This window comes from Dermacentor silvarum, chromosome 3 (assembly GCF_013339745.2).
Source record: "Dermacentor silvarum isolate Dsil-2018 chromosome 3, BIME_Dsil_1.4, whole genome shotgun sequence".
Classification (NCBI taxonomy): domain Eukaryota; kingdom Metazoa; phylum Arthropoda; class Arachnida; order Ixodida; family Ixodidae; genus Dermacentor; species Dermacentor silvarum.
In genome coordinates this window covers 55,851,893-55,868,711 of record NC_051156.1, presented here as the reverse complement: position 1 = coordinate 55,868,711, position 16,819 = coordinate 55,851,893, and the positions used below count along the sequence as shown (strand labels likewise).

Here is a 16,819-nt window from a genome sequence, read left to right as displayed (position 1 = left end):
CCTTCTTCCTGCAGTGGACATAAATATAGACTGATGATGATGATGACTGTAACTAGGAATTTTACTGCTACCTAATAGAGCAACAAATTTTGCTGTTTTCATGCTGGCATTTTTTAGGAGATCAAGTACATCACTATATGTACTTGTTATATGCACTACATAACTAGGACCAATTAGAAGGAAGAATACAGGCGTGCAAGTAATAGTGTGAGGAGTGAACTCCACAAGACTGTATAATAATACAAGTAACCAAAGCCTCCTGCTTTTCTAGACTAGCTCACAAAAAGAGAAAAAGGTATTTGTCTGACACCGCCTGCTTCTCAACGATGTTCTTAAGATAATAATATGTGTAGACTAATATACAGTCTGTACGGAGTATCTATTGTATAGTTACTCAAGTCCCGTTTATATTTATCTCACAGCAGACAACTTTATTTAAACTCACTCATGTGAGGGCGATCCAGATGACAGCGCAAGTGATTTGTTAAAAGAAATCCTGAAAATGGCACACACAGTTATATGATTGCATATTACACAAACATATCCTGCAACTCACAGTGCAACGAGAGTTTTGTGCGCACCGTGTAAAAGCAAGAAGGTCATGTGCATCATTGTGCGGTCCATTGTGTAGCAGTGCAGCAGGTTTCTACAGGCTGTAGGGATGCCTCCAGAATCCGCATAGCCTTTAACATTAAGAAATGTTTAATTTATTGCGATGTGAAACTGCAAGCGTGTGATTTACAGTGTTAAGTGGAATTGCCAAAATAACCTGACACATAAAGTTACATCAATCTTTGTATATTTGTGCAGACGTCTGGTAGATATATCTGAAGTGGTCACACTGCTATATTGTACAATTCAGACTGAAAACAATCTGCACCAAACATCATACTACCAGGAATATCACCAAAACCTAAATATGTTGGAAACCAAAAGAGCAATCGATTATGAAGGAATCCTCAAGCATAATTTCACGGTACCGTTCTCCAAGAGGAGCGTCGATAAAGAAGACGCTGACGATCTGGCGCGTGCTCTCGGCCATATGGTTGAACGCTCGATCGCCTTGTAAATATAATGTAAATACGTTTACCTGTTGTGTTTGCCTCCCCGTAACATCTTGGTGGAAGTGCTGGGGGTATAACGTAAGACGGAGTTCCGCAGCGGCCCCCAAGTTGCCACTCCATCCATGTCTACCGGCGGCGAAACTGCGTCAGCGGCGACCGCCATGCCAACCGTCATCCTGGCTCCACCCCGTGACCCTGTGACCTTTTCCGGCACTGCTGGCGACGACGTCGACAACTAGATTCGACTCTATGAATGCGTAAGCGCCCATTACTGGTGTGACCCTACCATGATGTTGGCGAAAGCGAATGTCATATTCTATCGATAGGGAACCACGAAGACCTGGTTCGATAACGACGAAGCGGAGCTCACAAGCAGGAGCGTATATGACACTAAACTTCACGAGTTGTTTGGCCAACCTGCAGGCTGCCAGCGTGCCGCCAAGCAAGAACTTGCCTAGCGTGTGCACACGTCCACCGAGTTGTACTTGACGTACATTCAGGATGTGCTGGCCCATTGCCGGAAGGTTGACGCCAAGATGACAGAAGCCGATAAGGTCGCGCACGTACTGAAAGGGATCGCGGACGATGCGTTCAACTTGATCGTGTTTAAAAACTCTTCGACAGTCAATGAGATTATTACTGAATGCCGACGCTTCGAAGATGCTAAAAGCCGACGTATCGCCCACCAATTCGCCTGCCTTCCAAACACGGCTGCGACATCGACGTGTGAGGACGTTCGTATGCCGACTCAACCTTCAACATCGGAGACTATCACCAGGATCGTTCGACACGAAATTGAAGCCGCATCGCCCGCACATTTATTGCGAGGAGAGCCCAGTGATCCCCAACCTACAAAAGCCCTTATAAAATGCGTTGTTCATGAAGAACTGGCAAACGTGGGCCTTCAAACCGTCTGCTCTGTGCACCACCCTGACACTTACCCTTCCGCCACCTTCAACCCTCTCCAACGCCATTATCCCACTCCAAATTATCGCGATCCAAATGCCTGGCGGACGCCTGACGACAAGCCAATTTGCTTTGAACGTGGGCGTGTTGGACATATTTCACGATATTGCCGAAGTCCTTGGCCCTCGTCTTCTCGACCCAGCCTTTCCAGCTTCCGCTATCCACGCCGAAGTCAGCACCAGGTACCAAGCCAACCTGACCAAGAAACATCTGCCGAAACCACTACTAACTCCGCCCATTACAGCCGCTCGCCCTCACCACGACGCCGACCATCTCGGTCACCTCCACCACACCGTTCCCCGTCCCCATCTTACTACCGGCGTTTTCCTTCGGGAAACTGACAGCTGCAGCTCCTGGAGGTGACGCTGCTATTCTGACCTTCCCTTCAATTCCTCTGTTGACGCTCCCTACCAATCAGAACCTGACTGACTTCGAAGTGGATGACCTACCTGTTACAGCTTTGATTGACACCGGCGCACGTATTTCTGTTATGAGCTCTCACCTCCACCAGCAGTCGAAGAAAGTTATGACCCATGCACCATCACGTGTTGCAAGTGTGGTCGACGGTGGTAGGTCTCCCGTAGCTGGCCTTTGTACCGCACGTGTCATAGTTGGCGGCCGTCGAACTTCTGTTTTGTTCACCGTCCTTGTCTGCTGTTCCAGGACGTCATCTTCGGTTTTGACTTTTTGTCCGTCCACTCCGCCCCCATCGATTGTTCCGCTGGCACTGTACAGCTTGACCTACCGAGTATAATTGATAAACCCGCAGTAATGAAGAGTCGGTTCTGCTCTGCTGAGCACGTCCGTTTGCCGCCGCAAGCCGTGACTTGTGTTGCTGTGGCGCCCTCTCCACCACTACCCGACGGTGACTATGTGCTCGCTCCCATCACCGTCGTTCTGTTGACGCACAGTGTTGGTTTGCCTCACACTGTTATAACTATACGGGACAATCTTGTCTTCCTGTGATCAGTGTCGGACTGTGTTCAAAAGTGCTCCCACAGGCCATTTCACTCGCTATGCTGACGCCCTCCTGCGACTACGTTATCTCGACCTTGTCTCCTCCTGATGCTGGTCGCTCACACACCACCGATATGCCGTCTTCTTCACCAGATCTCTCTCCTTCCGACCTGAATAAAATGATCGCTCCAGACCTTTCGCCCCATCACGCTGACGATCTCCTTCGCCCCTTCTTCTTTTATAGTTACGTCTTTGGCCTTTGTGACAATCCTCTGGGTCAAACCTGCGCTGTCAAGCAACGCATAAACACTGGCGATGCCCATCCGATCCAGCGAAGGCCATACCGCGTCTCTCCAGCTGAGCGCCGCATCATTCAAAAGGCAATCGAGAAGATGCTCACCAAAGATATAATCGAACCGTCCTGCAGCCCTTGGGCTTTTCCTGTGGTCCTTGTTAAAAAGAAAGATGACAGTTGGCGCTTTTTCTTGGACTACGGGCATCTCAACAAGATCATCAAAAAAGACGTGTACGCGCTCCCACGCATAGACGACGCCCTGGATTGCCTTCATGGCACCACGTATTTTTCTTCAATCGACCTTTGGTCAGGGTACTGGCAGATCGCCCTTGATGACATGGACCATGAGAAGACTGCTTTTGTTACCCCTGACGGCCTTTATGAGTTTAAAGTCATGCCTTTTGGCTTATGCATCGCCCCGGCCACCTTCGAACGGATGATGGAAACCCTCTTACATGGTTTTAAATGTTCCATTTACCTGTGTTATCTTGATGACCTTATTGTATTTTCACCTACATTTGAAACGAATCTCGACCGACTTTATTCTAACCTTTCTCTTTTTCGCAAAGCCATTTCACCGTCACGGCCGATCACCACGCACTTTGCTGGCTTTCGTCGCTTAAGGATCCCACCGGGCGTCTTGGTCGCTGGGCGCTTCGGCTTCAAGAATACAATTACTCTGTTTATTATAAATCTGCCCGATTACACCGGGACGCTGACTGTTGGTCTCGCAAACCAGTGGATCCGTCTGAGGCCTCCGATGACGCGCCTGCATGTGTACTCTCGCTCTCCGCTTTAAGCCACATCCGGGATGAACAGCGCCGTGATCCCATTTTAAGTGAGTTTATTCAGAAGCTGGATTCCGCTTTGCGCGATCCTTTCCTTCGCCTCTTCGTGCTTAAAGGTGGTACATTATATCGCTACAACATCCACCCAGACGAACGCGAACTGTTGCTCGTCGTTCCTACACATCTGCGCTTGAGCGTTCTCGGCCAGCTACATGACGCCCCGACTGCTGGTCACCTTGGAGTTTCCCGGACTTACGATCGCGTTCGGCGTCGCTTCTTTTGGTCCGGTATTTACCACTCCGTTCGTCGCTACGTAGCTGCTTATGTTCCCTGCCAACGCCGAAAGAAACCACCTAATCCTCCTGCTTGCCTCCTTCAGCCCCTTGACGTCCCATCTGACCCCTTCTTCCAAGTTGGCCTTGACCTACTCGGTTCTTTCCCAGAATCTACTTCTGACAACAAATTGACTGCAGTTCCTACAGACCACACCACCCGATACTCAATTACACGCGCTCTCCCTACCAGTTGTGCTACGGACGTCGCTGATTTCCTGCTACTTGATGTCATCTTACATCGCGGAGCCCCATGTGAACTCCTCACTGACCGCGACCGCTACTGTCTCTCCAGAGCTATCGATGACCTGCTTCGCTCCTGCGCAACAAAACACAAATTTGCGACGGCTTACCACCCGCAAACCAATGGCTTGACTGAGCGCTTCAACCGGACGCTAACTGACATGCTTTCTATGTATGTCTCCTCTGGCCACCAAGAGTGGGATGCTACGTTGACCTTCGTTACATTCGTCTACTATTCGTCCCATCATGATACTGCTTGTTTTTCACCATTTTATTTTCTCTTTTGCCACGACCCAACGTTACCTTTTGACACTATGGTCCCCGATGCTGTCCATTTGCCAACTGAGTACACTCGCGATGCCATTTCCCTAGCTGACGAGGCACGCCAAGTTGCTCGCATTCACCTTACTACATCGCAAGGCCACCAGAAGCACCGCTATGACTCCCGTCATCGCGACGTAATGTATACTCAGGGTGCCCTTGTGCTTCTATGGACTCCGAATCGGCGTGTTGGACTCTCCGAAAAATTGCTTTCGCGGTACTCCGGACCCTACCGCGTCCTACGCCTTGTAACCGACGTCACGTATGCGATTGGCCCGCTCGCCCCTTCCTCTCCAACCGTTTCACCCCCTACTAACGTTGTTCACGTATCCCGCCTTAAACCTCACCACTCACCCCCAAGCAACGTAACAGTGCTTGAGCAGCCGGGGGTCATGTCACGGTACTATTCTCCAAGAGGAGCGCCGATCAAGAAGACGCTGATGATTTGTCACGCGCTCTCGGCCATATAACTGAACGCTTGATAGCCTTGTAAATATACAAAAAATAAAAGGTTTTGAAACCTAGGCCGCGATATTGCAGCGATGCCTTTTCCGACGCTTTTCCTTTTTCTCAGTGGTCTGACTGACACTCCACCCGCGTTACCAATTGGAACAGCCGGCTGTGAACGTTGGGCGGTAAGAGTGGCAAACATCGAGCGGAAAGCATCGCTACTAAATAGCAGACGTTATTTTATTACGCAGTGCTGCAACCCACTGTCTTAAACTATGATCGTAGGAGCTGCCATCCTGTTCTACAGATGAAAATTATAATAAAAGCCAGCGTCTTATTGATACGTCTTGATTAAAAGGAAACTTGGCTGTTGCAATATTAGCATATATTTGCCGTGCAATATGGAAGAAAACTGCGCGAGTACATCCAGGAACACAAACAATGCAGAGAGGCTCTCGCGAAGATGGACTTTAGGGTGAACTGTATATAGATACAGTTCAGTTTGAAGTCCACCTTCAGGAGAACCTGTCCGCGTTGTATCTTCACACAACCTAATATTTAACACACCAGTTGCGCAAGCGGGAGCCGTGCTTACCTTTCAAGATGCGGTCATCGAACGCTCCTTCATCTCGCAGGCACCACGGCACCGACGCTCTTTCCGGAGCAAACAATGTCAAATGAACGATGCACTCCAGCACACGACAGCACAACATTCAACAAATCCTTCCACACACCATGATTAGAAGCCACAGTGCCACGTTTTTCACCAGAGAACGTGGACAGGCGAGAACAAAGGTAGCTCGGGCGTTGTAGTGGACTCTAAACAGTGGCGTCTCACACGAAACATACGCCAAAATAATAGCATTACACAAATCCAGAGGTATCGTGATGATTAATACACACGATAGGGACAACATTTTGTCTAGGGACTTCCAAAATATGATTAAATTAACATCTTACTGCAACGAGCACTCATACCCACACAACGTGGCCTACCTCAACATAACATCCAGCAATTTCGCCGGGCATAGACGTCACTCCGCGGCAGTGCCGCACGGCGGCTAACAAGTGAATGTAGCTTCCGAGATCTATCTTCGCTTCTACAGAATGCAGTTTGCAAAAGCACGGCCTTCGAGATTTAATATTGATACATGCATATTGCGTGTTTCTTATGGACGATGCGCGTGGGCGCCCAGACGAAGAAGACGAATTGCGCTTGGCTCTCGAGCTGTCGGCTGAACTGGCCAGCGCTGCAGCTATCCTGTGTAAATATATTTTGTAAATAGTCTCCAGTACTCAATCCTTCGTTCGCGTAAAATTTTGGTGGAGCGTGCCGTTCCCCGTCCTCGCCACGGAGCTCCGCAGCGGCCGCACCGTCCAGCTTTCCACCATGGCTCCCGCTGACGAGACCTCGTCTGCTCCTACTACTCCGACTCCAACCACAACGTACGTCTTGGTTGCCACTCCCCGCGATCCTGGCATATTCTCCGGCCAAGATAATGTCGACGTTGATGACTGGCTCGGCATGTATGAGCTTGTTAGCCGCAACAACCACTGGGACCCTACCATTATGCTCGCGAACGTCCTCTTCTACTTGGACGGAACACCTCGTGTCTGGTTCCGGACACACGAGGAGGAGATCTCTAGCTGGGATGCTTTCAAGGAGAAGCTCCGCGACCTTTTTGGAAATCCGACCGGTCGGCAGCTGGCTGCAAAGAAAGAGCTTGCTACTCGAGTGCAGTCTTCTACTGAATCGTATGTCTCGTACATACAGGACGTGCTCGCTCTTTGCCGAAAAGTCGACGCGAACATGGTCGAAGTTGACAAGGTAGGCCACGTTCTCAAAGGGATCGCGGACGATGCGTTCAACTTGTTGATATTCAACAATGTGTCCACCATCGACGTCATTATCAAGGAATGCCGCCGCTTTGAGCTCGCCAAAAGCCGCCGCGTCATTCCGCAGTTCTCCCGGCTCCCTAACACGGCTGCGACGTCCTCCTGCGTCGCCATTACCGCTTCACCCCCGTCCAATGAGACCGTCACACGTATTGTTCGCCGCGAGCTCGAGGCTGTAAGTCCTGCCCCGTTCCATCCACGCCCAGTTGACCCCACCATTGACCGACCAGCCCCGGCGATCTCCCTCATTCAGGAAGTTGGGCGGCAAGAATTTGCCAACCTCGGTTTTCCTGCTGCCTGCTCCGTCTCGCGACCTGACGCCCGACTGGTGCCGACAGCTGCGCCTAGCACCAATCTGTATTCCCCTCCCAGATACCGCAACCCTACAGAGTGGAGAACTCCGGATGACAAGCCCATTTGCTTCCGTTGTCACCGCATTGGCCACGTCGCTCGCCACTGCCGCACCTCCTGGATATCGCCGTATTCGAGCTACTTCTCCCCGTCTCCGCGCCCATATGCCGACCCTCGCCGCTACTCGCCTCGCCGTATGCCTTCTACCTCTGACGTATCCATCGATGACAGTCATCCCGCTCGCTCACCGTCACCTCTGCGCCGTCGGTCCCCGTCGCCCCAGCCACGCCGCTATTCGTCGCCGACCAATTATGGGTCTTCCCGGACGGAAAACTAGACCATGCAGCTCCTGGGGGTAGTGCTGCATTATCTTCGTCGTGTCAAAATTCCCCATTGACGCTCCCAACGAACCAGAACTTACTTGATGTCCACGTCGACGGTGTCCCTTTGACGGCGTTAATAGATACTGGAGCCCAGGTGTCCATAATGAGTAATAACCTCCGTCGTCGATTGAAAAAGGTTCTCACGCCTGCTACTACACGAGCTGTACGCGTCGCCGATGGCAGCACTGTTGCCGTCACTGGAATGTGTACTTCCCGGATCAGTATCGCCGACCGCCACATTCCAGTTCTTTTTACAGTGCTGACCAATTGTCCCCATGACCTAATCTTCGGACTCGACTTCCTTACGGCGCATTCAGCTTTGATCGACTGTTCTACCGGTACCCTTTGCCTCGAACTTCCTCTACTCGCGCATATTCGTGCTGAACTGCCGAACAACTTTAGTCCGACCGCCTTCGTCCGCCTGCCGCCTAAAACCTTGACTTTCGTCGAATTGCTATCATCTTTCCCTCTGCCCGATGGTGATTACGTCGCTACTCCTGTTCCTGATGTCCTTTTGCTGCGCGATATCACTGTGCCCCACTCCGTCGTAACCGTCGTCGATAACCGGACATGCCTTCCCGTCGTCAATTTTGGACTAACAAAGCAAGTTCTACCCCAAGGCATATCGGTTGCAACGCTGCACGCTATAGGAGATGACCACGTCACGGCGTTTTCCGTAGACGGCTGCTCCGAGTCTTCACCATGTCCACAGGATGCTATTTGCCGTGACGAAACCTTTAGTCCCATGATTGCTGCGGACCTATTCCCTGAGCAAGCAGCAGCTCTGTGTCGCCTTTTGGTTTCGTACCAAGACATCTTCGACCTCAACAATCGACAGTTGGGCCAGACTTCAAATGTTAAGCACCACATAAATACTGGTGATGCCAGTCCTATTCATCGCCGGCCATATCGAGTTTCTCTTTCAGAGCGTAAGGTTATTCAAGATGAAGTGCACAAGATGCTTGCCAAAGGCATTGTTGAACCCTCGTCGAGCCCTTGGGCGTCGCCCGTTGTGCTTGTTAAAAAGAAAGATGGCACGTGGCGCTTCTGCGTAGATTATCGTCATCTAAACCGAATTACTAAAAAAGACGTCTATCCCTTGCCTCGCATTGACGATGCCCTCGATTGTCTCCACGGTGCCAACTACTTCTCATCAATAGACCTTCGGTCTGGTTATTGGCAAATTTCTGTGGATGAAAGGGACCGAGAGAAGACCGCATTTGTCACCCCTGATGGTCTTTATCAATTCAAAGTTATGCCATTCGGTCTGTGCAACGCCCCAGCCACATTCGAGCGTATGATGGACTCTTTGCTTCAAGGGTTCAAATGGACAACATGCCTTTGCTACCTAGACGACGTTCTCGTATTTTCACCTACGTTTGAGACACACCTCGAGCGCTTATCAGCTGTTCTTCAAGTCTTTCGCGAGGCTGGGCTCCAACTAAATTCCTCGAAGTGTCACTTTGGTCGTCGGCAGATTACTGTGCTGGGCCACCTCGTCGACGCTTCCGGTATTCAACCAGACCCGGAGAAAATTCGTGCTGTCACGTCTTTTCCTGTACCTCAGTCTGTCAAAGACGTCCGAAGTTTTGTAGGACTCTGCTCCTACTTCCGACGGTTCATTAAAGACTTCGCAGCGATTGCCCGACCACTTACGGATCTTCTGAAGAAGGACGTGCCGTTTACCTGGGGTCCCGCTCAAACTGCCGCGGTTTCCCACCTGGTCAACATTCTCACCACGCCGCCTATTCTGGCCCACTTTGACCCGTCTTCTCCTACAGAGGTCCGTACCGATGCCAATGGTCACGGTATCGGAGCCGTCTTAGCCCAACGCCAACAGGGACGCGATCGTGTTATCGCCTACGCTAGCCGCCTCCTCACAGCAGCGGAGCGCAACTATTCGATTACAGAGCGTGAATGCCTGGCCCTCGTCTGGGCGGTTTCTAAATTCCGCCCGTACTTGTATGGCACGCATTTCTCTGTAATCACGGACCACCACGCGCTCTGCTGGCTTTCCTCACTCAAGGATCCTACCGGCCGGCTTGGTCGCTGGGCTCTGCGGCTACAAGAATTTTCCTATGCGGTAGTCTACAAGTCGGGCCGCCTACATCAAGACGCAGACTGCTTATCACGCTATCCAGTGGACGAACCACCCGCCGACCCTGACACCGATGCCGACGCTTGCGTTTTCTCGGTTTCTCGGCTGCCACAAGTCGCCGACGAGCAACGCCGTGATGCCACCTTGCGCGCCATCATTGATCGTTTGGAATCTTCGCCTTCTGATTCGTCCCTTCATTTGTTTGTTCTCCGGGATGGTGTATTATACCGCCACAACGTCCGCCCCGACGGTCCTGCCCTACTCCTCGTCATTCCTCGGCACCTCCGGTCAGCTGTTCTCCAAGAACTTCATGACTTTCCAACGGCAGGTCACCTCGGCGTCTCCCGCACCTACGACCGGATTCGCCGACGCTTCTTTTGGCCAGGCCTCAGCCGCTCCGTACGGAAATACATTGCGGCGTGTGATAAATGCCAGCGGCGGAAAACACCATCGACGCTCCCTGCCGGGTGCCTTCAACCGCTCGACATTCCTTTGGAGCCGTTCTTTCACGTTGGCTTGGACTTACTTGGCCCTTTCCCTCTATCAACGTCTGGCAACAAGTGGGTCGCTGTGGCGACAGATTACGCCACGCGCTACGCCATCACCAGAGCGCTTCCAACAAGCTGTGCCACAGATGTCGCCGATTTTCTTTTACGCGACGTGATTCTGCAGCATGGAGCTCCACACCAACTGCTCACTGACCGTGGTCGGACATTCCTTTCAAAAGTCATCGCCGACATACTGCAGTCCTGCTCAACCAGGCACAAGCTGACTACGTCTTACCATCCACTGACCAATGGTCTCACGGAGCGTCTCAATCGAACCCTGACAGACATGCTTGCAAAGTATGTCTCGTCTGACCATACTGATTGGGACCTCGTCCTACCGTATGTCACATTTGCATATAACTCTTCGCGCCACGACACTGCCGGCTATTCCCCGTTCTTTCTGTTGTTTGGCCGAGAACCCACATTGCCACTGGACACATCCCTTCCAACCGCCGCAGCAGAGACCAGCGAATATGCACTTGACGCCATCACCAGGGATGCCCAAGCTCGCGAAATTGCCCGCGCTCGCCTCCTGACCTCCCAAGCGAACCAGCGGCGTTTGTACGATCGACATCACAGAGACGTTCACTTTTCGCCTGGATCTCTGGTACTCCTGTGGTCACCGACTCGTCACGTTGGCCTGTCTGAAAAACTCCTGTCTCGGTACACAGGCCCATATCGAGTGCTGCGTGCCGTGACTCCAGTTACGTATGAAATCGCCCCAGTCAGTACCAGTGCCCCATCTGCCCCGACTTCCACTGACGTTGTGCATGTCGCACGCCTAAAACCATATTACCCTCCTGTACCCACTGACATTTAGATGCACCGGGACGGTGCTTCTGCCGCCGGGGATAATGATACATGCATATTGCGTGTTTCTTATGGACGATGCGCGCGGGCGCCCAGACGAAGAAGACGAATTGCGCTTGGCTCTCGAGCTGTCGGCTGAACTGACCAGCGCTGCAGCTATCCTGTGTAAATATATTTTGTAAATAGTCTCCAGTACTCAATCCTTCGTTCGCGTAACAATATTGTTACACTGAGGAAGCCGTAGCTGCAAGGAAAGCTCGTATTTAAACAACGTTTAATGAGTTCAATATGCCTATGTGTGCTGTCTTTTCTATAAAGCATATACAGAGACTTTGGTGGTGGACACAAGCCAATCAGCGCATATTCCGTGCAGATAAATCTGGTTGCAATGGCGGACGGCCAACGGGCAGCTACGAGACCCACCGAGTCCGAATTCGTGATCACTGCCCATATAAACGCTTCTTATGGCGCCAATTGTAGTGTTTTAGAGAAAATGTGACCTCCTCTTGAATTGGTAGAACCATATTTACTCATAGCGTAAGGAATAAAGACGGCGAAATGTGGTGATGGCTGATTTGCTACGGCAGCTGGAGCTTCGGCCGAAGTGAAACATGCGTACTGCTTGCATGCCCGCGTACACAAACAAATGCGGCCATGCTCCGTACACAAGTTTCACTACTCAGTAAGCTGACAATTATAAATTATTCAGTTGTGCGCCCAAGCAAGCATTTACGGGATCCGCGCTGCCGTAGTTCTACCTCTGCTAATTTGAACACAGCACTGGCACGCAGTTTTGAAAAGAAATGCACATTTAGCTGCGACCGCAAGAGCTAAATTTGCTAGTGAGCAAACTTTAGTGTATAATTTGCGTCGAGTAGTAGCGGAAATGTCTCTTAACAAGACTATGGTCCGTAATTGCAGAGCTCCCCCATTCTTTTTACCTCAATACGCCAGTAGTTAATACATCTTGCAGGTAGATGATCTATCTGTAGCTTGTTTTAATGGATAATCACTGTGCGCACTCTACGTTACCTGGATATGCACAGCCAGGGAGTGCGTAGCCAGGTAACATAGAGTGAAAAGATAGTTAACATCCTGCCGTAATTACAATAGACACATGCTAGAGGAAAGATTAAGTGTGCTTCCTCGAGTCATACGAAAAGATGAGTAAAGATGCGGGACACACAAAGTATGTTTCTTGAAGTTCACATAAAGGACAAGCAAACAGAAAGGTCACATAGGGCACAAGGAGGAAACATAAAGGTAATGGCCATTTTCATAGTGGCCTCAGAAGGCGTCTTGCCGCCGTCTCATGTTACCTCATCGTCAGAAGCCTTCTAATGAGGGCATTCCCATTGCAACGGTAAGGGGACGTTACGCCTACATACATGTAGTTATGCCTCCACGAAAGCCATTGTGGAATGAGTCTTGAATCACCGTCGGCCATATTAACTCTTCGGCCAGCTTAAATGTAAAATAATCGCCGTTCGTGCAGGCAGTGACGCTCATCTAAATGTAATAGTGCTTCCAGCATCACCAGATTATTAAAAATGACCAAAAATAGTATTACGCCAGCCCATTTCTGAGTGTAGCAGGGTCCCTATAGGCGGGAATTATTGCACTAACCATCGTCGATCATCGCAGTGATTCCTTGCAGCACCGTTAACTATTGTGCTAATGACAAGCCAGTTCCGTCATCAGGAGGTCAACTGTCTGACACTTTCCTAAGTAGGAGTTCTCACTTTTCGTGCATTTCTTCAATATCTCGCGGGTAAAACTAGTGGCCTCGTTCTCCCTGCAACGGGTGAATGAGTTACATGAATTTGCTCACAGATATTTGCCTAGGAATACCAAAACTAACTTGAGATTTAAAGTCATAGCATTCCCTTCCATGTGGTGTTTTATATTTAGCCGAACGCCGTAGATAAACAATATAAGTGCTTTACTGCATGCAAATTTTGCGATAAACTGAAGGTTCGGTCAAACAACACGTGCGCAGGGGAACAAAGTATTTTACATGAAAAAAAAATAAAATGTGCGCAAGATATAGACGGGCGACTAGTGAAAAACTCATTATCTCCGCACATCCAAAGCGACGTGACGAATTAAATCTATACGAAAATAAAATACACGTGCCCTCATTAAAACCTATGGCGACACCACGGGCGTCACCTTCGTCGACGCAGCTGAATATCAAGACGGGCACCGCTTCGCCGCGGCTACCACAGTAAGCGGCTCGCTCAAACATGCCGCCAGCATCGTAACCCAAAACGCCGAGACGGCCGAGGAAGTGGCCATCGCCCTGGCCACCCTTGATCCGCACTGCCATACCATCGTGAGCGATTCCCGCACGGCAATCCGCAATTACATCAAAGGTCGTATTTCAAAACAAGTGCTACTCATCCTAAACCAAGCCCCTCACTCACTTGAGAAGCAAATCACTCTCGTCTGGTTCCCAGCGCACGCTGGCGACGTACATCCGCACCTCACTAACCTCAACGAGGTCGCTCACTCCGTAGCACGAGGCCTTGTCAACCGTGCCGGAGACAGCGCAGGTGCACCCGCGGAACTCGATCGCCTCACCAGCTACAACGACCTCACGAAATAATTCTATCTCGAAAGAAGAACCTTCCCCATCCCTCATCACAAGCTAAACAGAGCACAGGCAACCACCCTTCGCCTGTTACAGACAAACACGTACCCCTCACTAACACGTTACCACAGGATCTACCCGGACACCTACCCTAGTAACATTTGCAAGGTCTGTAAGACTGAGGCAGCATCGCTTCCCCACATGCTATGGGAATGTAAAAACCAATATCCGACAAATAATACCGTGACCCTCTCGTCGAGATGGCACGCCGCCCTGCGCAGCTCCCAACTCGACGACCAACTCTGGGCTACCCAGCAAGCCTGCGAGGCGGCGAAGAGGCAAGACCTCGATGTCCCCACGTGGGAGGCCTAGGCCCAGCCAGCTAAACTGCTGGTTTAAATAAAAGTTTGTTCCTCCTTGGCAAATGATCTGTAAACTCAGGTGACTGAACTCAAACTGTTTTGGAAACTCAAATCAACATAACGATATATTTGACAATTTAAGCATCATTTCCGACACATGTCTGTCTTCAAGAGAGATATTTTTTATATACAGGAATTACACAGAACTCGGCACACTAGCCTGCTACTTTGTAATGGAAAAAATTGATGGGGAACAGAAGTATAATGGAGAATGATGACGAGAAGAAGAGAAGAAGTGCTTTGGTATGTTATTACGTAGCTCCACTACTGAAGCCACTCGTCAAGCTCTGTGTGGCGCAGGTACCTCCAACAACGTTTTAAATGGTAGTGGTTGCACTTCAGTCTGGTCAGCTTCCGCCTCCTGGTGCCGTTTTCATTAAACTACCCACTTTTACAAGGTCGGCCACATGATCTTATGGGACACCGAATTGGCGAAATAGCTGAATACCTGCGAAGCCTGGGCGCATAGCCTTGATTTCAAAGTGTCGGTGCGCAGTGACCTTTGTGATATTTGCAGTGATCGAATAAATTAGAAGCCCAGCGCCCGAAGGGCGCATAAATTTGCATTGATCGGCGAACTCAATTTAGGAAAACTTTCTTCGCCAACTTGACGTACCGTCGATGTTCCTCTCTCTACGCTTTAGAGTAGGCCATAAAGGAACCTACAGACCTCAAAACGCAGTGTTTCAAAATTTTATTTTAGAGCCGTAATTTCTTCGCAGATCGTGGCAAACAAACCAACTAGAAAAGCATTCATTAGGGGCTCGCTACTACTGACATATGTATAATAGCACATAAATATTGCATTGCCCATCTCTGCAATTGCTCTGCACTGTTCGAAAAACGGTGTCACCAAAGCGGTTGTCCCAGTATTGGATTCCCACATCGTCGCAAGAAGGTAATGATACTTTAATAACGTGAAAGGAAAAGTTACGGCTAGCTTCTCACTCGAATGATACTGTTGTAATAAAGTAACGCGTCAGCGCAAGTGCGGCATAATGTTGCAATTTCTGCGTATTTGAATTAGGATTTCGAAACACAGGTCGTCATCGTCGGTGGCCACATCGACTCCTGGGACGTTGGTCAAGGCGCCATGGATGACGGCGGAGGTGCGTTCATATCTTGGCGGGCGCTGGACGTGCTCCGTCAGCTTGGGTTGCGACCACGTCGCACTGTCCGCTCTGTCTTATGGACAGCGGAAGAGATGGAGTTAATAGGTGCTGCGCAGTACTTCAAGGATCATGGGGACGAAAGGAAGGAGCGCGTAAACATCGCCATGGAGTCCGATATGGGCACGTTCAAGCCGATGGGGCTCGCATTTAGCGGACACAGTGAACAGGCAAAATGTGTGATTGCGGAAGTGCTCAGCCTTTTCAGCGACATAAACGCTACCGAACTCAGGATTGGGGCAGATGCACCAGATCTCGAGCAGTGGATCTCGGCAGGTTTTCCGGTCGCGTCACTTACGACGGACAATAGGAAATACTTCTATTTCCACCACACGGATGGGGACACCATGACTGTTCAAGACCCGATTATTCTAGACCTCTGCACCGCTCTGTGGGCCGGCGTTGCATACGTTCTTGCAGATCTGCAAGACAGTCTGCCTCGGAGATAAATAAAGACACGCAGGACTTCTATTGCTTTGTGTCGTATGTATTCATCCAGCTGGATAATTTTGTACACACAAAATCTGCTCCACCATCTCTAGTCTGCTTTTGCAGCCACTGAGAGGCGCGTCTTATGGCACTCAATAAATTAGTGATCTCAGTTTTTTTCAAAGTGGCTTTTCTGAACGACAATAATATCTGTTGTATAACTTGAGAGTACTGCTGATGTACCACTTAGACAACAAAAATAAATGAGTTGTGTGGGTACCAGCAGAGTCCTTCCATGTAACGGCTCTGCACATAGAACATGGAAGGACTCTGGTATCAGCGAAACATACTACACGCTGGCGTACCGTTGTGCATACACTGCTTAACCTTTCTAGAATGCTCTTACGACCGGTACGAAAGACTGCATGATCTATCGACATTTTCAATAACGTAATTAAGAAACGGAATATTCCTTAAAGCAGCAACATATCAGGATGTCGAACCGATGCCGAACCAATATTTTGCGATTGTGCCTGAACGCGAACCGAACCTGAACCGAAAAAAATGACCGTTGCCGGTTCGGCACGAAAAGTTTCAAGCCTATAAGTGGATAACTGGTCCTCAATAGTTGCTTCAATTATCATTAAAAGTAATGACAGCTTCGATCGGCGCACCCTACTAGAAGATTGTTACGACACACGACG

The 16,819-nt window shown here is 50.0% G+C and overlaps 1 protein-coding gene across 1 annotated transcript in view; it reads left to right on the top strand.

The window, feature by feature from the left end:
* The window catches only part of LOC119444364 (carboxypeptidase Q-like), a 38,178-nt gene extending 22,006 nt beyond the window's left edge, over positions 1–16,172 (top strand). The window contains exon 5 of the mRNA XM_049663301.1: positions 15,560–16,172. Coding sequence (XP_049519258.1) covers positions 15,560–16,135 — 576 coding nt within the window. The 3' untranslated portion in view covers positions 16,136–16,172. The remainder of the gene's footprint in view (positions 1–15,559) is intronic.
* The last annotated feature ends 647 nt before the right edge of the window (positions 16,173–16,819 follow it).